At 40.9% G+C, this 27,476-nt stretch overlaps 1 protein-coding gene across 14 annotated transcripts in view; it reads left to right on the forward strand.

The window, feature by feature from the left end:
* Positions 1-26,386, forward strand: part of GAPVD1 (GTPase activating protein and VPS9 domains 1) — a 73,338-nt gene extending 46,952 nt beyond the window's left edge. For 4 of the 14 annotated variants that reach the window (XM_082403230.1, XM_082403236.1, XM_082403223.1 and 1 more), the window contains 13 exons: positions 2,061-2,138; positions 2,268-2,638; positions 5,750-5,837; positions 6,826-6,906; positions 10,292-10,483; positions 11,631-11,760; positions 13,833-13,942; positions 14,636-14,795; positions 15,822-16,009; positions 16,501-16,714; positions 18,731-18,803; positions 20,410-20,607; positions 22,354-26,386. In XM_082403230.1, the coding sequence (XP_082259356.1) occupies positions 2,061-2,138; positions 2,268-2,638; positions 5,750-5,837; positions 6,826-6,906; positions 10,292-10,483; positions 11,631-11,760; positions 13,833-13,942; positions 14,636-14,795; positions 15,822-16,009; positions 16,501-16,714; positions 18,731-18,803; positions 20,410-20,607; positions 22,354-22,494 (2,024 nt within the window). In that variant the 3' untranslated portion in view covers positions 22,495-26,386. The other 10 variants (XM_082403229.1, XM_082403232.1, XM_082403235.1 and 7 more) reach the window with 7 other exon arrangements.
* Positions 26,387-27,476: the final 1,090 nt, after the last annotated feature.

Below are 27,476 nucleotides of genomic sequence, written 5' to 3' on the forward strand. Positions count from 1 at the left end.
GATCAATGTATGATGTTACAAAATCATGCTTGGGTAAAAGGTCCATTCAAAGTGCAAGACAGACCAATTAAATTTTAATGTAACAGAGTACAAAAAGTTCACTGATTTGGTTTCAGATTCCAAATGGTTTAAAAAACTACTACTTAGCAAGATTTGGTAGAGTATCAAAGAATAATATCCACAGTTTTCTGAAAAGGCTGTTAAAATGTTGTCTCTTTTCTACCTGCATATCTTTGTGAGATCAGCTTTTCTTTATATATACTTTAACCACAACAACATGTGCAACAGATTGAAAGCAGAAGCAGATATGAGAATCTAGCTGTGTTCTATAAAGTTATACATTGAAGGAACTTGCAAAAATGTAGAAGTGTCACTCTTCTGGTTTATTATTTTGGAAAATATAATTATTTTTCATTTAAAAGGGTTATTTGTGTTATCATTTAATAAGTATATGTAAATGAATTAACATAAAATTTTAATATAAAATTTATTAAAAGTTAAAAATTTTTATTTATATATTCTTTTCAGTTTTAATTTCTAATATGGTAAATATCATTAGATTTAACCAACATAAGTAAGCTTTTAGGGTCAAAAAATTTTAAGAATGTAGAAGTGTCCTAAGACCAAAATTTTGAGAACTGATATTCTAAGCTTTCATAATGATACACTATTTCTAATTTTTAAAAATGAAGGTAATTATAAGACACAGAACAAAAGGAAAATCAAACGGCAAAATAGTACTATTATTCATTATCAAAAAAGAGCTCAAGCTTCCCTGGTGGTGCAGTGGTTGGGAATCCGCCTGCCAATGCAGGGGACACGGGTTCGTGCCTCGGTCCGGGAAGATCCCACATGGCGTGGAGCGGCTAGGCCCGTGAGCCGCAACTGCTGAGCCTGCGCGTCTGGAGCCTGTGCTCCGCAACGGGAGAGGCCGCGACAGTGAGAGGCCCGTGCACCGCGATGAAGAGTGGCCCCCGCTCGCCGCAACTGGAGAAAGCCCTTCCACAGAAATGAAGACCCAACACAGCCAAAAATAAATAAATAAATAAATAAATTTATTTAAAAAAAAAAAAAGAGCTCAGACTCAAAAAGTTTAGAGGAATGGTTTCTTTTATATATTTGTAAGTTTTAGTCTGCATATTTTAATATCTCTGATTTTGGTTGTTTAGACATATGCTTAGAGGAGTCATCTTTTACTCTGTAGTTTTAAAATATTGTACTTTAGAAGTTCAAGTTTGTTTTGTAGTATAATGTAGTATTACTCATTTTTTAAATTTATTTATTAATTAATTTATTTATTGACTGCATTGGGTCTTCATTGCTGCGCGAGGGCTTTCTCTAGTTGCGGCGAGCAGGGCCTACTCTTCGATGCAGTGTGCGGGCTTCTCGTTGCAGTGGCTTCTCTTGTTGTGGCTCTAGGCGCGCAGGCTTCAGTAGTTGCGGCACACGGGCTCAGTAGTTGTGGCGCACGGGCTTAGTTGCTCCACAGCGTGTGGGATCTTCCCGGACCAGGGCTCGAACCCGTGTCCCCTGCATTGGTAGGCGGATTCTTAACCACTGCACCACCAGGGAAGTCCCGTATTACTCATTTTTGTTACGAGTTCTCTTATAAATTGTCTTTTGCTGAGAGCAATATTAGAATTTCAATTTTACAACTTTTTATTTATACTCCTTCTATAGATAGTATTGCCCCTATTTTTATAGGTGGAGGGAAGGTGAGATTCAGGGAACTTGTGACATTCTGAAAATTTTGATGATTTACATCTTCTGGCTCTGCTCTTTGCATTAACCATAGTACAGTTTGGCCATTAGAAGTAATAGGCAGTGGATGCTAGACTACTTAAATGTAATTAAAATCCATGTAAATATGTAGATAAAAACATAAAATGAATTTGAGGTAAGCAGAATATGCTATTTATTAGATCATGTTTTTTCTGATATGCCCCTCAAGTTGTAATTGGTCAAAATGGAAGACTGTGGAAGAGAACCTTTTTCAGTGTTGAAACTCCTACTGAGTCATGAGTTCTGACTTGGTCACACAGTTTGCCCATCTCTTTTAGGTGCCCACCAGCTGACCTCTCCTCCTTCTCAGTCAGAGTCTCTCCTTGCCATGTTTGATCCACTGTCTTCACATGAAGGTAAAGTAGTCAAATGAACTTTTTGACTCTTGTTTTATCATGGACAGAAGAACAAAACCAAAACCCTATGTTCATGCCTTTGTTGGACTTTGTTGTGTCTCAGCTGCAGACTTTTTTTCTGTGTTCCAGGGGCTTCTGCTGTAGTAAGGCCAAAGGTTCACTATGCCAGGCCATCGCATCCACCACCAGATCCCCCAATCCTGGAAGGAGCTGCAGGAGGAAACGAGGCCAGGTTGCCAAACTTCGGTTCCCATGTCTTAACTCCAGCTGAGATGGAGGCATTTAAGCAAAGGCATTCTTACCCTGAGAGATTAGTTCGCAGCAGGAGCTCTGATATAGTGTCTTCTGTCCGGCGACCTATGAGTGACCCCAGCTGGAACCGACGTCCAGGGAATGAAGAGCGAGAACTCCCCCAAGCCGCAGCCATTGGTGCTACTTCTTTGGTGGCTGCACCTCATTCATCATCTTCATCCCCGAGTAAGGACTCCTCAAGAGGAGAGGTATGGGACGCAGGCCTTGTAGAAGAACTTGCTAATTATGGTCAGCTTTAGTGTTCCATCTGCCTAGTTCTCTTGATACCTGAAATTAATGCGGAATATAAAAATCTACGATGAAGGGTGGACAGTAGTCATGATTAAAGGTGATTTGTCAATCCTATATGTCCATGACCGTAACCCATAAAAGGCCTTTACTTTGGTTTTGTAATAATGTATCTTGCATTTTTATAATACTTTTAACTTTCCTCCAAGCAATTTCGTATCTCATTTAAGCCTCACAGTTTCCTTCAGAAATGGTTAGAGGAAGTACTTTTTTTCTTTTTTTCCCAATGTGTTATTATTTTTAATTTTGAAACAATCACAGAGTTACTAAAAAGTTGGAAGTAGATACAAAGAACCTCCCCTGCAGCCATGTGAGAGTAAGTTGCCACCCTGATGCTCCATCACCTGTGAGTACTTCAGTGGAAGTTTCCTACGAGCAAGCACCTTCCCCTACACGTCATAGTGCAACCGTCAACATCAGGAAATTAAAATTCATACATTAATAACAGTGTATCAATACATTAATGATAATTTTCATACCCCGTTCATGTGTCCCCTGTTGTCCCAGAAACATACTTTATAGTGAAAGGATCCCATTCAAAATCACATCTTGTATTTAGTTGTCATGTCTTTTTAGTCTTTTTTTTCTTTCTTTTCGGCTGCGTTGGGTCTTCATTGTTGCGCGTGGGCTTTCTCTAGTTGAAGCGAGCCGGAGCTTCTCTTTGTTGTGGAGCATGGGCTCTAGGCACGCGGGCTTCAGTAGTTGTGGCATGCGGCCTCAGTAGTTGTGGCTCGCGGGCCCTAGAGCGCAGACTCGGTAGTTGTGGCGCATGGGCTTAGTTGCTCCGTGGCATGTGGGATCTTCCCGGACCAGGGCTCGAACCTGTGTCCCCTGCATTGGCAGGCGGATTCTTAACCACTGCACCACCAAGGAAGTCCCTTTAGTCTCTTTCAATCTAGGACATTTCCTCAGTTTCTCCTTGACTTTCATGACCTTTATACTCTTCTTTAAAAATTTATTTATTTATTTATTTATTTTTGGCTGCATTGGGTCTTCGTTGTTGTGCACGGGCTTTCTCTAGTTGCAGTGAGTGGGGGCTACTCTTCGTTGCGGTGCGTGGGCTTCTCATTGTGGTGGCTTCTCTCGTCGTGGAGCACAGGCTCTAGGCGCGCAGGCTTCAGTAGTTGCAGCATGCGGGCTCAGTAGTTGTGGTGCACGGGCTTAGTTGCTCCGTGGCATGTGGGATCTTCCCGGACCAGGGCTCGAACCCGCGTCCCCTGCATTGGCAGGCGGATTCTTAACCACTGCGCCACCAAGGAAGTCCCTATACTCTTGAAAGTTACAGGCGTTATTTTGTAGAATGTCCCTCAATTTGGGTCTGCTTGATATTTTCTCGTGATTAGATTCAGGTTACTCACCTTAGGCAGGAATGTCACTACAGTGACACTGTGCTCGTTTCACTGCATGCTACCAGGTAGCACACAATTTAAATTTGTCCCACTACTCTGGTGTTCACTTGGATCGTTTGATGAAGGTGTTATCTGCCAGATTTCACTACTGTAAGTTACTCTTTTCCCCTTTGTAATTAATAAGTATTTCCGGGAGGAGAGAGGATGTTGAAAATATGTAAATATCCTGTTCTTTCTCAAATTTTAAATTTATCCCCTTATTAATCGTATCTATGGTCTCATGATTTTCTGTTTTTAGTCAATGGGTTTGTTACGGCCATTTATTTTGAAGCCCAGTTGTCCCTGATTTGGCCAGTGGTCACCCCTTCAAGCTGACTCCTGTGTTCTTTTGACATTTGGGTATCTTTCTTTGAGTATCTCTCTGCTTTCTGGAACAAAATGTTATAAGCTTATATTGTATTGTGTCTGCTTTAGTCCTGGAATCAGCCATTTCTCCAAGGAGCCCTTGTTACTTTTAGTAGAAAATGGTTTTTAGAAATCAGGATCTGGCTATTAGGTGTGCTCTTTGCTGTAGGGGTGTAGCTGCTCCCAGGGCCTCTCAGTTGACAGAGCTAAGGAGAGAAAGTGTGTGTGTGTGTGTATGTGTGTGTGTGTGTGTACATGCACATTTACATGTGTATTTATTTCTATATCTTTCTGTTTATATGTATAGAACCATTTCCAGTCTAAAAACAACAGAATTCATTTCATCTTCCTTCCATTCCATATTTGCAGTTCCCTTCTCCAACAGTGAGAAAACTGCTTTCATTATTCTTCATGTATGTACTTATTTGATCAGTCCCCCTGTATGTAATCAATATCCCGTCCCCACCGCTAAACCCTCCCTGGATGCCATTGCTCTGCTTAGGTTCTGATATCCCATTCACATGGATGCCCTTAGAGAAGGTATTTTTAGTTCCAATTTTGTAGATGAAAAAACAGAAATAAAATGATGTGTCTAAAGTCACATGATAGGTTAGTAAAGGAATTACAGTCCCTGCCTTTTGACATGTGGTCTTAATAATAACTCATTATAATTGGTGATCAAAACATGAACTTTGAAGTTGGTCAGATCTAGGTTTGAGTCCCAGCTGTGTCCCATACAGTCTGTATAACTTTGGGAAGATGAGGAGATAACCTTCTTTAGCCTCATATTTCTCATCTATAAAAAGGGCTTAATAATAGTATTTATCTCTTAAGGCTACTGTGAAGTTTAAATGAGATAATATATGTCCTTACGTTCAGTGTTCGGCACACAGTACATACGTAGTTTTATTATTAATGTTACTGCTACCATCTCTACTACCCCTCTAGATTTTATGTGCATTGCATTTACTCATCCCATATGAGTATTTATTGAGTGCCTACTCTATGCTAGACTCTGTATTAAGCTTTTGGTTTACTGACAGTAATGAGATAGTGCCTACCCTCAAGTGATCCATCATAGTCTGGTGCTTGAAGGGTATACATCCCTGTTCCAGAAGTTGCCTGTACAACAATAAGAACAGTTTTGCTTTGAAGAAAAACTAGTGGTTTTTGTATTTCACAGACTAACTAAAATCCTTTTCATAGTAATTTATCCTGCTGTCCAACTCCAAATAAAGCATCAAACTTTTTCTACAGACTGAAGAACGCAAAGATAGCGATGATGAGAAATCAGACAGGAACAGACCTTGGTGGAGAAAACGTTTTGTTTCTGCCATGCCCAAAGGTAATTTTATAAAATATCAGAATGTGATATCAGCAACAAGAAGTAAAGCCCCAAAATCTCTTTCAGAGAGCCAAAATCTGACCTCCTCCGTGAGGCCTGTGGGGCCTCAGTTTCTTGCTGTTTTGAGGGTATGGAAAATGATTTCACTCAGGTGAATGCTAAGGTACAGCTTTGGAAGTGACAGTTCCTGTTCTTTGCAGGAAGTGGCAGTGGTTTCATAAATGAAAGTCAGGCAGGTCACGGTTGTTTAAATATCATATACCATTGAAGTTAAATATATAGGACCTTTGACACATGTATTGCTAATAATTATTTCAGGAAAAAGGGATGCTATTAGTAAACAAACATTGAAAATTTATCCTTTACATTCCTGGAATAAACTTAAGCTTCTTATGTTTATGTTCATTGAGAATGATAATACTCTGAATATTAGTGTTTATTCTGGAATGCAGTTGTGTAGAATTGTTTGCTTTTCTTGTGAATAGCCTGACATCATACCAGTAGGTATTGAAATTTGAGTTGGCAAAAGCATCTCTTCCAGGAAGGAGAGATGATGCAGGATTAGAGGGAAGAGCTTCTTCCAAAGGCCTCTTCTCGGCACTGTGGTGCTCAGGAGCTGAGGAGTGCTGCTTTCACGCCAGACTCAAGCCCACTTCAGGAGGAGAGACTGAGGCTCAGAGCTTTGAACGTGTTGTGTTTTGAGCAGAGGTTAAGAGGCAGTGGTTTTGATTCAGTCCCAATAGATTCCTGTTAAATCATTCTTCCTGTGACAGATGACCCCAAAGCAGATTCTGGAAGCTTCTTTAAGAACCTTCAATGCTATTTTAAGAATGATTGTCAGTTGACACTCGGGATTTCTTAGCTTTTAAACTTTTCACCTTCCTTCCACTTAGAAATGTTGGCACACCAGTTAACTCCAGAATGACTGCTGTCTTCCGAGTAGTGCAGTATGTTGTATGTCACACTACTGACTTTATTTAATTTCCAGCTCCTATACCATTTAGAAAGAAAGAAAAACAAGAAAAAGACAAAGATGATCTGGGGCCTGACAGATTCTCAACACTCACAGGTTTGTAGACCCATGGACTTCCTGGCTCCTTCATTCCCAGAGCACATATTTCATGACACTTTTTCTTGGGTGCCGTAAGCGTTGCCTTCTTAGAAGAGCGTGTCTGTGTGTGTACAGTGGGGAGCGTGTTCTTCATGGCTCTGTGGTCTCCAGTTGTCGGCCACAGTGAGTCTCAGTGCGCTCTTCCTGCAGACCGCCACCACCATCATCATCCTCATTATCATAACGTCCGTGTACGATGAGGCCCCTGACCCTGAGCCTCTAGGCACCCTGGAACCCGACATCTTAGTGGGGTGATGACACACAGTGCCTTTTAGGAAAGCGTGGTGATGGTTTTAGTGCTATGCATGCCATATCTTTGGATCATTGATTGAATAGTTTAATGTTGATCGTAGAATTCTAAATTTATTTCCATCTATAGTTCTTGATTATTCAGGATCATTGTGAAATTCTATTTTACCTAATCATTTCCTTTTTTCGTGATAAGTGTTCAAACAATATCGTAAATTTATAAACTTTACTAATTTTTTACAGCTTGAATCACTTTAACGTTGCTATCTGACCCAAGGAAAATACAACTAGGGGTTGGGTTCTTACCTCATTCAGCATTTGTATTTTTGCAGCTTCTTTTTGGCATATCATGAATGAACACCCTAGAAGGAAAAGGTATGAGAGGTAGTGTGGATGACCCAACCTTGAGTTTGATAGCTGTATACTGTCTCCAGTGACTGAAGGACGTCTAGAAGGAAATTAATTTCTCACCTCTCTTTTTCTTGTCTTGATTTTAAATTATGTTATCCTGCTAAGGTAAAATGAAGACTTTCATTTAAAAAGGGGATAGGTTTCAAAAGAACATCCTCCTCCGAGAGCCCAGTGTAGTACAGGTAGAACCCCATCTCAGTACACAGTTATTGTCATGTCTAGTTCTAAAATAAATGTAGACGTTTCCATGTCCTAGTGTGCATCCCTGTTTATTTGATGAGGTGACTTTCCTGGAATAAAGGGTTTTAAACAGCAGGAGCTGTGATTTCAGGCCAGGTTTCCTGCTGAGAGCAGTCAAACCTATCTCATTCCGTCAACAAATGCTTGTTGAACATCTGACTCATGCCAGGCACTGTGCTAAGTGTGGTAGGTGTTCAGTCAAATCACACATGACTCTTGTTCTTTAGGGACTTACAGCCTGATTGAGAAGCAGTGGAAAGGCATCCTTTCGGCAAGATTTTTATGTTTTCTTACCATGCTCCTGGCTTTAGAACACCACCACCATTCACAGAGTAGAATGCTCTTAATAAAATCTCAGGTTTTCAAAATGTTGAATTAATAACTTTGGAGAAGTTATAAATTATTTTTTTACTCGTGTCTTTAGGCAATATATTTTTCTTAGTCTTTGGTGCCTAAACTGTAAGCTAAGTAGAGTAAGTTTTTTTCCATAAAATATTTCATTTTGTTTGTGTTTGATTCAAGCAGTTTAGCTTCCCTACTGGTGCAGAAATTTCTACCCACTCCTAATTAATGACCCAAAGAAAAGTATCATTAAATCAGTTTTTTTAAATGTTATGAGAGGGAATTTCTTAACAGTCTGTCCATAATCTCGCCGCCTTAATTTTCTTTTTTTCATGTTCTCTCCCAATCTTTCCTTATCTATACATGGCTTTTCATGATGAAATCAGAGTGTGTATGTAACTTTGTATTCTTTTACCGCATGTTATTTCATAAACCCTGTCCCAATTTCTGCTTGACATAGTTGGTTTTTTAATAATTTTTATTGGCTCTGAGATCATCTATCGTTATTTTATTGCAGTGTGAACATTCTCTTGCTTTTCGATATTTAAATTGTATCCATTTTTTTTTTTTTACTATGGAAATACTGCTCACAGCTTTGTATATATAGCATTTTTTGTATATTTTAATTATTGTCCTCAGATAAAATTTTTAAGAACGGTGTTACAGAAATAAAAGTTATAAGCAACGTTATTGCTTTCACTACGTTTAACCCTTTTTTAGAGCCCTCAACAGCACTCAAAACCAATAGCAAAAAAAAGATTTTGTAATGATAAAGGTTTTATCAGTTTACATTTTGAAGAAGATCAGATTTTATTAGGACTCTATTATCATGCATTCAAACATCATTTTAGCAGAAAGATTATATTATTTTGGAAATCGTTTCTCCCTACAGTTTACCACAATTTTACGGAGACACAAACACTAAATATTTTTTTCATGGAAATAAAAGAAGAGCCTATGAGCATACTACTTAACCTCCTTCTACCTTGATTTCTTCTTCTTAAAAATGGGGGTGATAGTAGTACCTCCATGTAGGGTTGTTGCGATGATTAATTGAGATCATTCATATAAGGTGTTTAGCACAGTTCCTGGCACGTGGTACATGCTCAATAAATGTTAGCTGCTGTTAATATTAGCTGCTATTAACACGTACACATATATAAATTCTAGTGATTTTTATCTGTTTTAAGACTTTTTAAAAAATGGGATACTACCAGAATGTAGACATTACCTGCTTGGCTTAGATCTGTCTCAGGAGTTTGCATTTCACTATGGAACTATATTTTGTCCCATAGATCTGTAGCACTTCTTTGTTAACTGTTAATTAGTGACTCTGCCATCTGACTCCAAGAAAACATTTTGATGTGCTGATTTTGCTGACCGGATAGTGGGCCAGTCAGTAACCAGTGCTGCACCTGTGACTGTGATAAGCTTTTCCTCTGTGCACCCCAGGTACAATTCTGGCACTCCCCAACAGTGTCTAGATTCTCTAGGAGTGCCTCTGACACCATTGCACGCACAAAAGTGCTCTAATCCAGCAGCTGTACTGTCATGGTGAGATTTAGTAAGATGGAATATGAATATCTGAAGTTTCCAAATGTGGTGTAGCGAGGGAAATTTATGAAGGAAGAGTGGAGGAAGACATTTTAAAAGTATTATTTAAAAGGGTTTAATTTGAAGTTTGAGTACTTTTTTTCCTCCTTCAGCACAGAGATGTCTGAATAAATGAAGTCTGCATATAAAAGTGCAGTGTTGGAAGTCCTGGTAGCATGAATTGATAATAACAGTGATTTGAGTGTAAACACTTTAGAAACCCATCATCCATTCAGTCTGCACTGAACTTTTTGACACTGTCATGCAGAATTCTGGCGATGATGAGAAAGTGGAGTAGTCCTCCCAATTTCGCGCTTTGGCGAGGCTCTCAGACCTGGAAATGGGATGAGTAGGCGGCTGCACGGTGCCTCTTATAACACTGAGATATGTGCTCTTTTAAGTCTTACCTCCTAATCCGCCTTGGGGATTATGCTACTGGTGTCGTACTAACATCAGAGTGGGCGCAAACCAAGGGGAGCTAATCCTCGCCCTCTCCTTTCCCCTGCAGATGACCCGAGCCCTAGACTCAGTGCACAAGCTCAGGTTGCTGAGGATATTCTGGACAAATACAGGAATGCCATTAAACGAACCAGTCCCAGTGAAGGAGCACTGGCAAACTACGAAAGTGCAGGTGATAATCATGATAAAGAATGGAATAGTAACTTTCGTATCACAGTGATAAAGGTGGTCCGAATTAAAGGTAACCTTGTAATAGCTACTTTTGAAGAGTTGTCAGAAAAATATGGTACAGTTCCCAAGATAAATTAGAGTGTCTCTGGAAGAATCTCTGATAAACTGGTAACATGAGTTGACTCGTGGGGGGGACTCATAGGGAGCCTGAGAGGAGAACTTCCTACATTTTTTTTTTTTTTAATTTATATTTATTTTGGTTGTGCCGGCTCTTAGTCGCAGCACGAGGGATCTTTGTTGCGGCACGTGGACTTCTTAGTTGTGGCATGCGGACTCTTAGTTGCAGCATGCGGGATCTAGTTCCCCAACCAGGGATCGAATCTGGCCTCCCGGGGTCTTACCCACTGGATGACCAGGGAAGTCCCATCCTACACTTTTTTGTTGGTTTTTGAAAAGTTTTAAAATAACAAAGAAGTTGAAGGAATAGTACAGTGAAGGTCTATATTCCATCTACCTAGACTTATCAGTTGCTAACATTTTGCCACATTTTCTGTATATTTTTTTTTCCTGAGGCATTTAAAACTATCTCCTAAGAATAAAGATATTTTTTCTACATAGACACAGTATCTTTATTACACTAGGGAACTTTTATTTCTTTGATTTTATACATGCATGTATTAACTAAATTGATTAATTAAAAACATAAAAACAACTGTGGGAACCACAGGTCTGTCCTGGCTGCATTTGTGAGTTTGTACCCAGCTCATTCTCAGGCAGTGAGAGCAGCCCTGGTAATGAGGACCGGAGACCTCAGTGTGGCCTGGCCAAGGGGTTCACAGCCAGCTGTTGTCTGACTGGGCAGGATTCCATTTCTGTAAAATGAGGGTGTTATGTGAAATGATTTTTGAGGCCCCTTTTAGCTCTGTAGTTCAGTAATCGTGATTACAGAGTATTATCTTTACTAAGTTAATAAAGACTTTCATTGTTTTAGATTAGGATTCAGATAAGAAGTAAAACTGTTTTCAACAACTGCTCTCTTGATATATTATCATTGCAATAATTTAAGTGTTTGAAGTTCCTTTTTTCCTTTTTCTTTTAAAGAACTCTTGTTGGAAGGCACAAGTTAATTTATTGTTGAGTTGCTCTGAATACCTACCAGTGCCAGAATGTTCCAGATTAACCTGCTTATCCTTTTGGGGGGGCTGGGTTTTGTTTAGAAGTTATGGGTGATGGTGAAAGTGCACACGATTCGCCTCGTGACGAAACCCTGCAAAACATCTCAGCTGACGATCTCCCAGATTCTGCGAGCCAAGCCGCCCACCCTCAGGATTCAGCTTTCTCTTACAGGTATTTCTTTTATAGGATTTAGGACCTTTGGGTTTGAACTTTTCATCACCATTGCAGTCACTTCAAGTCAGGTGTTTCACTGAGTCACTTAATAAGTGTGTAAAGCAGAGAGATAAGAATGAAATACTATTCACTGAGAAGACTTTGCTTCCCTTTTGGATGTCATACATCAAAGGCTTTAATTCAGGGATTGAAAGCAAAAACAAGAAAACCTCATATGCTCACAGGGGCCACATAAGTAATTTATTTATTTTATTTATTTATTTATGGCTGCATTGGGTCTTTGTTGCTGCGCGTGGGCTTTCTCTAGTTGCGGCGAGCGGGGGCTACTCTTCGTTGTGGTGCGCGGGCTTCTCATTGCGGCGGCTTCTCTTGTTGCGGAGCACGGGCTCTAGGCTCACGGGCTTCAGTAGTTGTGGCATGCGGGCTTCAGTAGTTGTGGCTCGAGGGCTCTAGAGTGCGGGCTTCAGTAGTTGTGGTGCATGGGCTTAGTTGCTCTGCGGCATGTGGGATCTTCCCGGACCAGGGCTTGAACCCGTGTCTCCTGCATTGGCAGGCGGATTCTTAACCACTGTGCCGCCAGGGAAGCCCCACATGAGTAATTTAAATGGAACAGTGGCAGTGCCTGTGCCTGTGTAGAATTCTCAGCTCTGTGTGTGAGAGGTGCTAGGGCAGGACCGAGGTAGAAGGAGGGTCTGCTGCAGAGTTGTTGAATGACCCACTGTCCCCAGTAAGCCTACTGGAGCCCTCCCAGTTTGTCATTCTCCTCATTACCTGGGCAGGTCTCTCCATTTCTAACAGGGCTTGAGAAAGAAAATGACTTTAGGAGCCTGAAAAATTTGCTTTTGTTTCATAGGGTACCTGTGTTTTTCCAGACACGGATTATCACTTTTAAAGCACTGATCATCCATCCTTCTCTCTGTTTTTATCTCTGACTTTGCCTCTGTCTTACTCTCTCTGTATGTACAAAAATGGAAGAGTACAGTGATGTGCCTGTTACCCAGATTTAACAGTTACTAATACGTGGCCCATATTGTTTCATGTTTACCTCCTCCCCGAGTTAATTTAAAGAGACTCTAAGCAGCATATCATTTTATTTTATTTATTTACTTTTATTGAGGTATAGTTGATATATAATACTATATAAGTTTCAGGGGTACAACACAGTGATTCACAATTTTTAAAGATTTAAATTTTTATTTTCCGGCCACGGCTTGACTGTTATATAGATTCGGAGTCTCTGCAAAGTAGGCAAATATTACATTTGTTTGGGTTGATTTGTAAGTTACTCGTTTTAGAGGAAACAAACCAATAAGGAAGGACTCAGAACTAGTCAGATGAGGTGGACAAGTGATAACCCTGCAGGAGGAGCAAACTCTGGCTTGTTCTCAGAGGTGTTTCGACTCCTTTTTTTGGATGGCAGCCTTGGACGCTCTGAAGAAGCTCTGGTCCACGCCCTACATTCCCCTCCCAGTATGAAGGGCTGCCCTGTTGTGGAGGGTGACGCGTTACTGAAGGGTGCTCTGCCTGGTGGTGGCAGGTGGTTCAGTGGCGGAAGTTGAAAAGAAGCAGGTTTTGGCTCAACACAAAGTTTCAAGCAGCAAGGCAACAGAAAGAGCTTCTTGTCGGGGGTCAGCTTGTCTTGTGGCAGGATCGACACTTCTCAAGAGATGTGGTAGAAGGCTTCCTAAGTGTGGGTGGTGAGATGGATATGATGACTTTTGCTGATTCCCTCCCAGCTCGGGCGTAATCCAGCTTTGACTCTCCTCGTAGTGCTTAGCATAGAACTCAGCGTATGTTAGAAGGTCAAAAAGGATTTGTTTGATTCTGGTGACTTTACCGAATGGTCCTTGCCCAGAGCACTTTTGCAGGCTTGCACCTCAGTTAACTAGAAAGCCCACTCCTTAAGTGAGGTGTCAGTAAGTTGAAAATTCTCTTTTATTTATGACCACTTGAAACATTTGAGTCCTGACGTGGTAGGCTATTGATTTGTATAGTAAATATGATAATAGTTCATAAATTATGACCATATGTGGACAAAGAAATTAATGTATCTTCAACTCATTCTTCAGAGATGCAAAAAAGAAACTGAGGCTTGCTCTTTGTTCTGCGGATTCTGTTGCTTTCCCAGTGCTCACCCATTCAACAAGGAATGGTTTACCAGACCATACAGACCCAGAAGGTAAGTTGCTGCCTGATAGTTTATTTTTTCCTATATTTATACATTGAACCATATGAAATTGCCAGTATTCAACTGTATTTAAACTATACAGCAGGGCTTCCCTGGTGGCGCAGTGGTTAAGAATCCGCCTGCCAATGCAGGGGACACGGGTTCAAGCCCTGGTCCGGGAAGATCCCCCATGCCGCGGAGCAACTAAGCCCGTGTGCCACAACTACCGAGCCTGCGCTCTAGAGCCCACGAGCCACAACTGCTGAGTCCGTGAGTCACAACTACTGAAGCCCGCGCACCTAGAGCCCGTGCTCCGTGACAAGAGAAGCCACCACAATGAGAAGCCCTAGCACCGCAATGAAGAGTAGCCCCTGCTCACCACAACTAGAGAAAGCCCGCACGCAGCAACGAAGACCCAACATAGCCAAAAATAAATAAATAAAACAAATAAATTTATTTAAAAAATAAAAATAAAAAAATAAACTCTACAGCAGTTCTGTACAGTTCAATGTAATACATTTATATTAGCTATCAGTTAAGGGCACTTTGATTACTGGTGGCTCATTAAAATGTTCTCTGATTGATACTGCTTAGTTCTACTGATACAAGCATAATTGACATCCCAAAGGCTGAGGGATGACCTTCAGCTTATGAAAAGCCTGTGGAAATTCTCAACAGTAACAGAATTTTTATTTTTTTATTTAGACAATGAAATTGTCTGCTTCCTAAAAGTTCAAATAGCTGAAGCAATTAATTTACAAGATAAAAACTTAATGGCTCAACTTCAAGAAACAATGCGTTGTGTGTGCCGCTTTGATAACAGGACTTGTAGGAAACTACTGGCTTCTATCGCCGAGGACTATAGGTAATTACACCCCACATGTTTCACTTATACACCTCTTTTCAGCTGCAAGTATTTTCTTCTCGGTCCTTGTTTCAGAAATGAATCGAGGCTCACCACAAAGTGCTTGGCTATGTTTACCTGGATGTAGATTTCCAAGGAATACATTTGGATATTTAGTCTGGAAATGTAGTTATAAATGAGCAGCTCTTCCTAACAGAGTGCAGTTTACTTCAGCTTTGCCCCATCTTTAGCGGAGGGGGCGCCAAGATAACTAGGATATCATTTCCCTTTTTTAGAGGGATAGAAAAGACTGCTTCCTTGGACCAGGGAAGCAGGTGTAGGTCTTGGAATCACTACCCTTTGTCTGTTGCCAGTCCCTTGCTGACATTAAAACGTAGTTGAGAAGCTTAGGAAGTAAAGAGGCTTAGGGAATGGGTGCTCTAATGGTTGCTACGTTTAGACTATAAGCAAATAATTAGTGGTATGTTTAATGATCTAGCAGTATATTAACCTGTATTTTGTGGTTATTTTAGTCATTGTAGCAATCAACTTCCTGTTAAGTATGAGGTTCTACCAGCATGGAGACTGCTCCAAAATAACAGACCAACGATGCAAAGGAACTTAGTAATGTTTAGGGAATTAGGGGGCTAAGTGTTCAGCCCAGTAGATGATTTTCTTGACACACATGCAGAATAGTTCTGTTTCTTTCTCTTTTTTTTAAATTGTAGTTGATTTACAATGTTATATTAGTTTCAGGTGTACAACATAGTGATTCGCTTTTTTTTATAGATTATACTCGATTTAAAGTTGTTATAAAACATTGGTTCTATTCCCTGTGCTGTACATTACATCCTTGCATCTGGTTCTGTTTCTTGATCTGGAGCATAATGAGTCCTCAGGGTGGTTGTCTGCAGCCTGACATGCTAATTTGTAAAACCAAAGTCTTCGAAGTAGTTTTTTCATTTAAGGAAAAATCAGGACTCTTAGTCTCCAAAGAAAGTGTGCACCATGTATGTCTGATGTCCTGCAGAGCATATTTCCTTTTAGGAAAAGGGCCCCCTATATTGCTTACCTCACTCGTTGTCGACAAGGACTGCAGACCACGCAGGCTCACCTGGAAAGGCTACTACAAAGGGTTTTGCGGGACAAAGAGGTGGCCAATCGATACTTCACCACTGTCTGTGTGAGGTTGCTGCTTGAGAGCAAAGAAAAGAAGATCAGGGAATTCATTCAAGGTAACTAGAGACCTTTAGGTTAAGCTGTATGTTATTGGGAAGATTTAGGAATTTTTCTTTTGCTGCTTTTTTTGAGTACCTACCTAAGAGCAGTTCCTTAAATTAGCAATTATTTCTTAGTTATTAAACCTTGATGTCAAACCAATAAATTCCATGTTTATCCTGGATTGAATATCTATAGTTTATTAAAAAGTTGGGAGAATTACAAAGTTTGGGAGCCACACAGTTTTTCTTTCTTTTTTTTTTTTTGTTAAAAACAAAGCATATCTTTTTGTAACAAACCTCTTGTTCTTAAACTTCTACATATTTCTTACCGTTCTCCTGTTTTTAATGATTTGGCTACATTATCTCCCAAAATAAACCATGCCCAGATGCTTTTGGCTTTAAGAGCATGGTATCTGCATAGCTAGTGGATTAAAATGAATTCTGATAATTTCCTATTTGAAATTATTCAAATACTGTATTTTAAAAATCATTGTTTTGCATTGGAGACTTTCAGAAACTCACAGCAGCTGATGATAAGACTGCTCAGGTGGAAGATTTTCTGCAGTTCCTTTACGGCGCCATGGCCCAGGATGTCATATGGCAGAACGCGAGTGAGGAGCAGCTTCAGGATGCTCAGCTCGCCATTGAGCGAAGTGTGATGAATCGGATCTTCAAACTTGCCTTCTACCCTAATCAGGACGGGGACATACTCCGTGACCAGTGAGTGCTTCTAAGTGTAACGGCCTGTGTTGGACTGAGTAGGAATATAGCAGCCAACCCCGTTATTTTAGACAAGCTATACGTGAGGCTTAGTATCTGAGTAGTAAAGGAAAAAATACATGTTACCTTTTTTCACCAGAGTTATCAGAAAGAAGGAAAATGTTCTGTTTTCAGAGATGTGGGGAATCAGGCTGGAGGGTGTATAAATTGGTACGGCCTTTGTGGAAGGCACTGCTGTTTACTCTGCCTCAGCTAGCTGTTCTTCCCTTCTTTCTTCTGTCTACTCTTATCCTTCAGATCTTGGCTCAGACATCACTTCCTCGGGGAAACGTTTCCTGGCCTTTCTGACTAGGTTAAATGCCCTGTCAGCGCTCCCTCAGGCCTGGATACCTTTCTTTAGCACTTGCCACAGTTGCAGTTTTACATTTGTTGGAGGCATGGTTTCTCAAGCTGGCACTACTGACACTTTGGGCCAGATAACTCTTTGAAGTGGGAGGCTGTCCTGGGCATTGTAGGGCATTTAGCAGCATCCCTGGCCTCTACATGCTACAGGCCAGTAGTACCCTGCCAGCTGTGAGATCCAAGAGTGTCTCCAGACATTGCCAGATGTCCCCTGGGGGCAGAATCGCCCCTGTTCCTGACCACTGGTTTGTGTGATCGTTGGATGAATGCCTGTGTCCCCCACTGGATTGTTGCCTCCTTGAGAGCAGGAGCGTAACGCTTTTACTCATCACTCCATCGGGGCGTCAAGCACAGTGCACGACTTCTGTTACAATAATATGCTTATGATGTGTTTGGAATGAAAAGTTATATATTTGAAAATCAAAATATCTGGAATTGCATGGTATATGAATTATATCTCAATAAAGCCTATTTTTAAAAGTAAGCCTAAAAAAATTAATCTTGAAAAAAAAATCTGGAATGATAACAGTGGTTATTTTGGGGTCGTGAGGCTATGGATGACTTAGCATTTTTTTTCCTCTTCTGCATTTTCTTGACCACTGCTTTATGATGCTGTTTCTGCCCCAGGCATGTTGAGATGGCCACCGTGCCCCCCCAGCAGTGACATTGGCTCTCTGGGTGACTCTCAAGGGCCCATGTAATAGGACCTCAGGGTGGGGCATTGGTGGTTTCCGTAAGATTGTTTTTTTTCATGGAAATTTTACGATATTGTATGTATATTTGAGAAAGTTCACTTTCCTGCAGGTGGGTTAGGCTTGTTCCAACCTGCCTCTCTTGCTTGTTCATAGTCTCAGAGGCTTTTTACCCCTCCCCAGGTTTCTGTGTGGAATTTGCCAAATGGGCCCTGTTTTCTTTCCAGAGCACCAGTGTTTGGCTTCCATAGTGGGATGAGGAATGGGGACATTCAAACTGTACTTACTGCAAAGAGCACCTTTGAAGCAGGTTCTTCCTACCCTCTCTTCCGTGGTGTTTCTGTGGGTTTGTAGAGTGGAGAGTTAACCCTGTGTTCTGGAAAGAACACTCGAAGTCAGGAAAGCTGGGTTTAGCCTCTGCTCCTAACCACTGTGTGGCCTTAGGCACGTCCTTCTCCTTTTTAAGCCTAGTTATTATCATCTCTGAAATGAGACGTGGAGTGTCCTCAGAGTCCCTTCTCTTGTCTAAGCATCTCTGATCTTTGGTTTCTGACCCCTGATCCCTCTACTTCCTCTCAGCCTATTTACCAATTAGTCGTCCAGTTAGCTTCTAGGCTAAGGGCTCCTCTGCTTTCTCCCTTGGAATGCTGTCCTTCCTAGTCCGGGAAAGGAGGGCTTCTCTACTCTTCTCCCTGCATCCCCTTGGCTCACTCAGCATTTCTAAGCAGATCCTAAATATGAGATTTTTTTTTTGACAAGACAGAGTACTTATAGCTAAGAGAGAGTCTCAACTCTATTTGTAATCTGTATCTAGAAGTAAGTCTAAAACGTTTTAAATGTTTTGAAAAAAATCAATTACGACTATCTGTGTACCTTATTTTCTGAAATATATATTTACTTATGTATTTTTGGGGGTTTTCAGAGTTCTTCATGAACATATTCAGAGATTGTCTAAAGTAGTGACTGCAAATCACAGAGCTCTTCAGATACCAGAGGTAATACAGGTTTATATAGTGTGGGTGGTATTATTTAATTAAAAATTGCTTGGTGTACCATGTGCATGTTACCAGTTTTTCAAAGAAGCAGAATGTAATAAGTTGTACAACACCACTTGCACTAGATGCAATTTGGCCTAACTGTAAAGTTCTCAAAGGTCCTTCCACGGATTAAGATCCCCTGGCATGGGAAGGGACCTTAGTAGTGGAGAGGAGGGAGGGCCAGCGTGGAGGAGCCGCGGCCCTGACACCAGCCGCTGCAGGCGGGGCTTCCTGTCCAGAGCTCTGCTCCTCCTGGGGCAGCAGTGCTCTGCACTGATGCTTTTATAGGCACGTTTCTGCAGGAAGGTCCCATACGAAGAAGGGATCCGGTGGTACTTCGAAGAGTGTGAAAACTACTGTCCAGGAGAGGGAATTGAGTCTGAATGTGACCTCAAAATTACCTTTTAGTTATTGATATTAGCGTTTTTATCTGTCATACAACTCTTACAAAATCTGAAAATAGGAACGTTTTAGGTATACGAGTTTTCTGGTTGTTTTATTAAAATCCAAACATTAAGGGGACTTCCCTGGCAGTCCAGTGGTTAAGACTCTGTGCTCCCAATGCAGGGGGCACGGGTTCATCCCTGGTCGGGGAACTAAAATCCTGCATGCCGCATGGCGTGACCAAAAAATAATAATAATAAAATCCAAACATAAATTGGCATACAATTTTTTTTTTTTAAATGATTTGGTTTTTTTTTTTTTTTTAATTTATTAATTTATTTATTTATGGCTGTGTTGGGTCTTCATTTCTGTGGGAGGGCTTTCTCTAGTTGTGGCAAGCGGGGGCCACTCTTCATCGTGGTGCGCGGGCCTGTCACTGTCGCGGCCTTTCTTGTTGCGGGGCACAGGCTCCAGACACGCAGGCTCAGTAATTGTGGCTCACGGGGCCCAGCCGCTCCGCGGCATGTGGGATCCTCCCAAACCAGGGCTCGAACCCGCGTCCCCTGCATTGGCAGGCGGACTCTCAACCACTGCGCCACCAGGGAAGCCCTGGCATACAATTTTTAATTGTCTTCGATTTCTAGAACTACTGCAACAAAGGTACATATTAATTTTTAAAGTATCTTAAAAGTAGCTTGCTTGTGCTTTTGGAATCAGCTACAATACAGAGATAAGTTCCATTCTAGCTCTTTAAGAAAGATAATTGTTTGAAATTTTATGAGTTCTAGGTTCTGTGTTATCATATGCCTCTATTAATATATATCTGGGTGGTTTTTTTGTGGGGGGCCACGCCGGGGGCTTGTGGGATCTTAGTTCCCCAACCAGGGATCAAACCCAGGCCCGTGGCAGTGAGAGCACAGAGTCCTAACCAATGGACTGCCAGGGAATTCCCCTGGGTGGTTTTATTTTAAAATGCAAAGCAAATAATTTAAAAGTTTAAAAGTTAAGCTTCAATCCTAAGCGGGAGGACGGGGAGGAATCGCAATTTGGTTTTACTGGAAAAAGGGAGAGGCAACAACCTTACCCTTCGGCCTCCTGACGTGGAGGTTGCTCTGGTCGCTGCACGTAGTTGCCGTTTGATCCAAGATCTGTCTGACTGTCTCTGTGTTGTCTCACTTAGGTTTATCTTCGGGAGGCACCGTGGCCATCTGCACAGTCAGAAATCAGGACAATAAGTGCTTACAAGACACCCCGGGACAAAGTGCAGTGCATCCTGAGAATGTGCTCCACGATCATGAACCTCCTGAGCCTGGCCAACGAGGACTCCGTCCCAGGAGCCGATGACTTCGTCCCTGTTTTGGTTTTTGTGTTGATAAAGGTGGGTCCTTCACTACCGTTAGCGAGAAGAGTTTATTTGGTGTCCTGAGTCGGGTGGTGCAGATGTCACCAGATGTTAGAGACCTTGGCTCTTTTACAAGTTTCAAGCTCTGTGTTACCCAGAAAGGAAGTATCTAATGTCAAGTTTTGTTCTGTCCAGAAGTTAGGATTTTCAAAAGAAAGGAAGGGAGGACTAGATTCCTAGAACATTTTCAGCTTTTAAAGCAGTGCCTGAAGGTCTTGGTTGGAACTCAGTAGGTAATTACTGAATGAATGAATAAATGAATGAATGAGGGCAAGTTCTTTTTATCATGTTTGGTTTTTGTTTTGTTTTTTTTTAATAAATTTATTTATTTGTTTTTGGCTGCGTTGGGTTTTCGTTGCTGCACGTGGGCTTTCTCTAGTTGTGTTGAGCGGGGGCTACTCTTTGTTGCGGTGCACAGGCTTCTCATTGCTGTGGCTTCTCTTGTTGCGGAGCACAAGCTATAGGCGTGCGGGCTTAGTTGCTCCGAGGCATATGGGATCTTCCCGGACCAGGGCTCGAGCCCATGTCCCCTGCATTGGCAAGCAGATTCTTAACCACTGCGCCACCAGGGAAGTCCCTATCATGTTTCTACCATCTTCTTTCTCATTGAATTCTTCATAGTACTTATCACATAAACTACTACATTTACCAATCATCTTTCTCCTCTTTTAGCCTCATATTTTGTAATTGTACCATATTATTTTTAAAAGTACTGACACTTCTTTTCCTTTTTTGACTTTAAAGTTTCATCATTTAAACGGTTTATTTTGAACATTTTGGTCGGGGGGTGGGGAACCATATGGTTTGGGTGCACACAACCACCAAATAACTGCATCACGCATGTGTTCCAGTCAGCTCAGCCCTGTGTTGATGTCTAAAGTATATTTGACATATAGCTTACTAATTCTTAATGTTTGCAGTATTTCTGCAACCTGAACTCTTAGCTCAGAGTCAGAACCTGTAGGATCAGTGTGTGATCAGCCTTCATAACTTTTCCTGTTGCCCATTGCTCCTCTCTCTTCCACAGGTGATGTGTTTAGTCTCTACGCAGAGCCAGTTTAAGCTCCTTTGAAGGAGCAGGGCTTAGCCTGTCCTCCTAACTTAACACACCTGTGTCCTTTCTCTCCACATGAAGGTGAAAAAGCAGGAAATGTTCTGTGTTACCTCTTGCAGCAGAGGACATACTCTCTTTTTTAGTTTTTTTTTTCACGGCTGATTCTATCTGGACTTAACTAACCAGATATAACTCAATTTGCCTACAGCATTTCTTTCCTTATCTAACATTCTGAAATCCTGGGATGTTGAGTAAATCCACTGGGATTAGTTCAGCTTCTTTAAGGACCAGAGAGGTCAAGTGCTTTGTTAGGATAGAAAGCTCTAGATAGTTCAGCTAGGATTAGAACCTGAGTAGCCTTTCCAATACTGTTGCTACTCATAGTAGCTAGGGTTTACAAATTAGTTCCAGAAAGGATTTGGGGGATTATTTTCAAAAAGACTGGTATCTCTCTCTCTTTTTTTTTTTTTTGCTGCACCGTGCACCTTGTGGGTTGTGGGGTCTTAGTTCCCTAACCAGGGATCGAACATGCGCCCCCTGCAGTGGAAGCATGGAAACAAGACTGGTATCTCTCTCCACAGAAAAACATTTGAAGATGTTACCGTAAATGATATTTGCAGGGCTATACAGCTGAGTAATTGACTCTTTTTTATTTTTCACTTCTCTAGGCAAATCCACCCTGTTTGCTGTCCACTGTTCAGTACATCAGTAGCTTTTATGCCAGCTGTCTGTCTGGAGAGGAGTCTTATTGGTGGATGCAGTTCACAGCAGCAGTTGAATTCATTAAGACGATCGATGACCGAAAGTAACCAAGACCAAGGCCCACCAAGGCAGCAGACTGTTAGGGGGGCATACGGATCTCTTAGAAAATGTACCAGCTGCTTTGAAGGCTGAAGATTGTTTTTGTATAATATTGTACAGTGTTGAGACCTTTTAAAACAGATCTTTACTAAACAGATTAATGAGCTAACAAGCAGGTTCTCTTTTCTTTGGGCTCTTTTCCTTTCTGAGTTGCATATTTCATTAATTTCTTGTCCCCAAGTAGAGACTAGTACTGCAAAAAGGGACCACATTTTTCAGGTATTTTGAAATACTGAAAAAAACAGAATCTCCTAGAAAATTCCTAGATTTCCGTTTATGGATACCCATTCTTTCTTTTCATTAAAAAAAAAAAAGAGAGAGAGAGAATAGTACACCTCTTTTAAGATGCTGTCTAATCTTATATGCATCTAATGGAAGGAAAATACCAGTTGCACTGAGGATTATAATAGTGGTGACATTAGTGGCATTATCTATAAATATACTCACCTAAATTGAAAAGCTAAGAAGGAAATGTAAATATAATATATATTTATATTTGATGTAATATGGACATCTTCAGATTCTAATAAACAAGGAATATTGCTGATAGTAGGTTGTCATGTACCCTCTTGTAAAATGGTTTCCTTGACAAAATTTAAGCTGAGCTTAAAAGCAAAAGGCGAACAAATACACAGAAGTATTTATTAAAGTGTAATACAGTTTATTGAACTTTCTAGGTGTGGAATTTGATGCACAGGGCTGCCTTTGATGAAGGGTATAGAAATCACTGAGTACATCACTTAGACATTTCTCACCATGGACGTCTTTGAGCCCGCAGTAGGAGGTAGACTCTTTAATTGCCATACATTACATACAAAGGAACAGTAGATATCTAATACGTTCTTGTGGTACTTCTCATCTGAAATGCTAAATATAGTGTAGAAACCCCAAACAGAACTCCTTACAAACCTTTAACTGTAATATATTTTTGATGATGATTCACATTGAATGCACATACCAGGAATTCAGTGAATGTCATTTTATTAAAAACTAATTTGTATTGTCTGCTCTAGTGATACAAGTTTTACTAGTGATAAACTATTTTAATCAACCGTACTATTCTTATGGGAAAAAAATCTATTTTGGCAGGTTTCTGTGCCTTTGTTTCCCTCTTCTGAACAAAAGTATGTGTTTCTGTATTTTGGTTTGATTGTATGTTGATAATTAATCAGGAATGGGTTTTGGTGTCTGAGAAACTGGCCAAGGAAGCCCACCAAAGCTTCAAGCACAAGTCTTATACATAGGTCATCACTAACTGGTTTCACTTTTTATGTTTCCTAAACATGTTTAGCTTCTATTATAAAACTTGGTCCCTTTGAGGGAACTTTGAGTCTCTTGTTGCTGGCAGCATTTCCAGGCGTTTTTAAGGGAACTGTGACCAACAGCCTTGAGCAGATGAGTACAGAGGCTGTCTCCTCCCTCTCTCCAGGAACTCTGTGCTCCATTGTTCCTAGAGAAGCTGGGTTTTCTTTATGCCTCGACCTCTTGTTCCTTTATTCTAAAATGCCGAGATAACAAGTTGCATAGGAGTGTGGGATGTGGTTTCTGCCTTTTAGGGGGAGATCAAAATTAAAGTAGTACTAAAAAAATGTCCTCTGAATGTTGGATCAAGAAATCTGTGTGTACACAGAGTCGTGTGCTTCATGGGCTGTAACTGTCAAGCTTGTCTAGATCATAGAAGTCAAATCCCATCATAAATACTTTACAAGACAAACAAACTGTCTATCACGATTTCTAAGGCCTAGGGGGAGTTTAGCATTTGATTCAATAAATGTTAAGTCAATAGAAGACTTGGAATAGTTGAAATTCATTGTTTTGGGATTTAACTCATAGGTCAATGAGAGATTTCTCTCCCCCATGATGGTTACTAACTCTAGTCCATGTTGTCACTGTGGAAATAAATATGAAGATGTGGACATTGCACAGGGCTCTTTCCTGTGACGGAGAAGGTGGTGAGTTTGGGGTGGTGGGTTTGTATCTTGTGGAGGCAGGAGATTGGGCTCTGCAGTGCTTGAGACAGTGGTGAGGGTAGGACCCCAGGGATTTGGCATCAGAGTTACACCTGAGGCAGGTGGTGGCAGAGAAGCACACCCCAGCTCTCTAAGCTGTTTTCCTCTGGAAACCTGTCAGGAGTAAGGACAACTTCAGCATTGACCATCGCTGGTTTAATTTCATGGCAGCGTTTATTATAGTGTTGATTTCTGAGTTTAGGAATTGGTAACTGTCTGCATGGCAGTGGTGGGGTGTGAGATAGGGAGTAATTTGATTTTGCTCTTTCAGGAAAGAGGAATAGTCGTTCTTTAGATGTTTCTTATCACACTTCCTCCCGGTACATAGTTTATATGAAGGATTGTGCAAAAGTATAAAATCACATATAGGAAACATTCGGTAGCCACCGATTATTACATGGAATTTACAAAGGTAATAAATGTTAAATGTTCACTGAAATCTTGTGGAATTGTCTAATGAAAAATCAGTTTATATTTTGTATTAATACTCTGCTTCTGGAGACAAGTAATAGAAATACAGATTGAAGATTGTCCTTGTAAAATTATTATTTTTTAAATCTAGTAAACATTTTGTTTTCTTTCTCTACTTTAGGTCAAGTCTCAGCCACAGTTACTGATTTCTCCTGCTTTTTCTTTTTAAAAACCTGCTTAGGAAAGCCTTTTTTATACAGATATGAAATCGCTGTAAGAGGATTAGGCTTTGTGAAGGATCGAAAATAGATATGGATGTGATGCATGGTTTTTCTTTCCCTGTTGTGTCCTGGAAGCCTTTAATGTAGACTTTCAACATACATGTTCCTGAGATGCATAAGTGAGAGAACAAAAACCCGCGCCAGACCGTGAGGAGGCCGCACTCTGGCCACGAGAAACTGTAGCTGACCGCGTGCCATTCGGCACCATTTCCCCGTTGCCTACCATGGGAATTCCATGGGCCAAGTGAAGGTCAATGTTGTGAAGTTGTAACACTTCCTCTCTCTGATGAGATTGAGTGTGAAAAAGGAAAGTAGGAACACACTTGCTCAAAATTGTTAATGGATTGCGTAGCAGTGATAGAAACGTTAGTGGACTCAGCTTCCTCCATTTATGTGTGTCCTAGACTTTCTCTTCCCACCCCATTCCTGCTTTATTTCTTAAGGAAAAGTCTGCCTCTTTTTAGTTCTTTTAACTCTAGTAAGTTTATTCTATGTGTAATTGCCATACTTTGGGGGGCGGGGGGGGGGGTGGGAGTCAGAAACAGTCCTGAAGCTCAAAGAATTTTCTGTGAGTAGATGAATAGCGATGAGATATTTGAGATACTTTGAATGCCAAAATGCTTGAGAATGTTGCCAGATTAATAATCATTTAATATATTTTAGAGTGTAGGTTACCCAAGGAGTAGGGTGACCGGGAATAGCTTTATTACTCTTGAGAATACTTGGAGAAAGGAAGATACGGTTTGCTTCAGCATCAAGGTAGGTGCGGTTGAACTGTGGGGTCACCACGGAGCCGCGTGTCCTACAGGCCTGTGCTCAGCACAGGTTAACTTCACGAGAGAGGAAGTCCTCTACACTTGGTTAATGGCAGACAGTGTGGGCAGGGGCCACACGCCTTAAGAATTCACCTCTGCTGAGTTGATATTCTGTCTTGTCTACTGTATTCTTGTGCTTCACCTGTATTAAAAAGCTTTGTACTGCCTCTCCTCTTGAAACTGATAAAACCTTATATAAGCCTCGGCTAATGAGCTTGCACCATCTTGTATATGTACAGGAAACCCATCCTGTCTCCTAATGTGATTACTCATGTATGATATCATTGTGTAAAATTGATTAAAAAGGGAGAGCAGTTGAATCCATTGGGTTTTATGTTTCCATCATCTATTTTGTATTCAGAAGCGTTTCTGAAAATTTCTTTGACTTCTCAGATATTACTGATGTTCTCCATGAATTCACACTTGTCTTTTTCATCTGAACATCTAAGGGTATTTGTTAAGTGCAGTACAGGAAGGAATTAGAATCATCCAGCAGTTACTAAAGAGATGGTGAACATTTACTCCTTTAACCCGGTTCCCGTCTGACCCCTGTATTTGGTAGCTGTTCATCAGCCTTAGTTCTGAGCGCAGAAGTTCTAATCACGGTAGTCACTGAAGCCTTTATTAATCTCAGCTGAGGGGAGTTTCTGTTAGCCAAGGAGCCCTTGTCTCAGAGGCAAGCTCACTCCACTCGCTGGTGGAAAAGCGCTTTCCCCATATTGATCGCACTTCATTTGGAAGGGAACACTTAAAAATTGGATTAGGGCTCAGTTTTCAGTCAGTCTGTTCAGTATTAAAATTAATACTGTGACTTGCCTAGAACTGAAAATAGAATTCAACTTTTCTTGCCAACTTGGAATTACCTGTGTCACCTGGACTCTTGTTATATTTGTGCCCACTCAACGCTCTCTCTAAGTAACTGGCTCTGCAGCTTTTCCCAGAGGATGCAGAGCTAGTGATGGTGTTTAGCGAGGCGTCCCTGCAGTGCTGCCTGTAATACGTGTCAGGATGCTGGAAAGTGAAATCAGGTCGGAAGCTCCTCCTGGCTGTAATGTGTCTTCTACCTAGAGATGGAGTATTCATTGAAAAGCTTTTGCTTCAGTCATTTCATTCCAGAAGAATCCTACCCCATCTTCTTAGGGTGTCAAAATGCAGTACATAGACTTTAAAAAAAATTGATCCAAGAGTCTGGAAAATCTCTGGTTGCGGGGATCCAGAAAACATCTTCCACATTTTGTGCTAAAATGGAAAAAGCTCTCAGTTCCCAGTCATTGAACCTGCTGTAGACAGTGAACATGAAAACCATGGTAATCTTATCTCTGTTAACTAGGAATTCAGCATATTGCTGGCCAAAAACATTAAATTTTATGCTCCTGTGAAAAAAAGAGTATCCAGTGTGATTTTTTAAAATAGA

This window comes from Balaenoptera borealis (assembly GCF_965194805.1).
Source record: "Balaenoptera borealis genome assembly, chromosome: 8".
NCBI classification, from domain to species: Eukaryota; Metazoa; Chordata; class Mammalia; order Artiodactyla; family Balaenopteridae; genus Balaenoptera; species Balaenoptera borealis.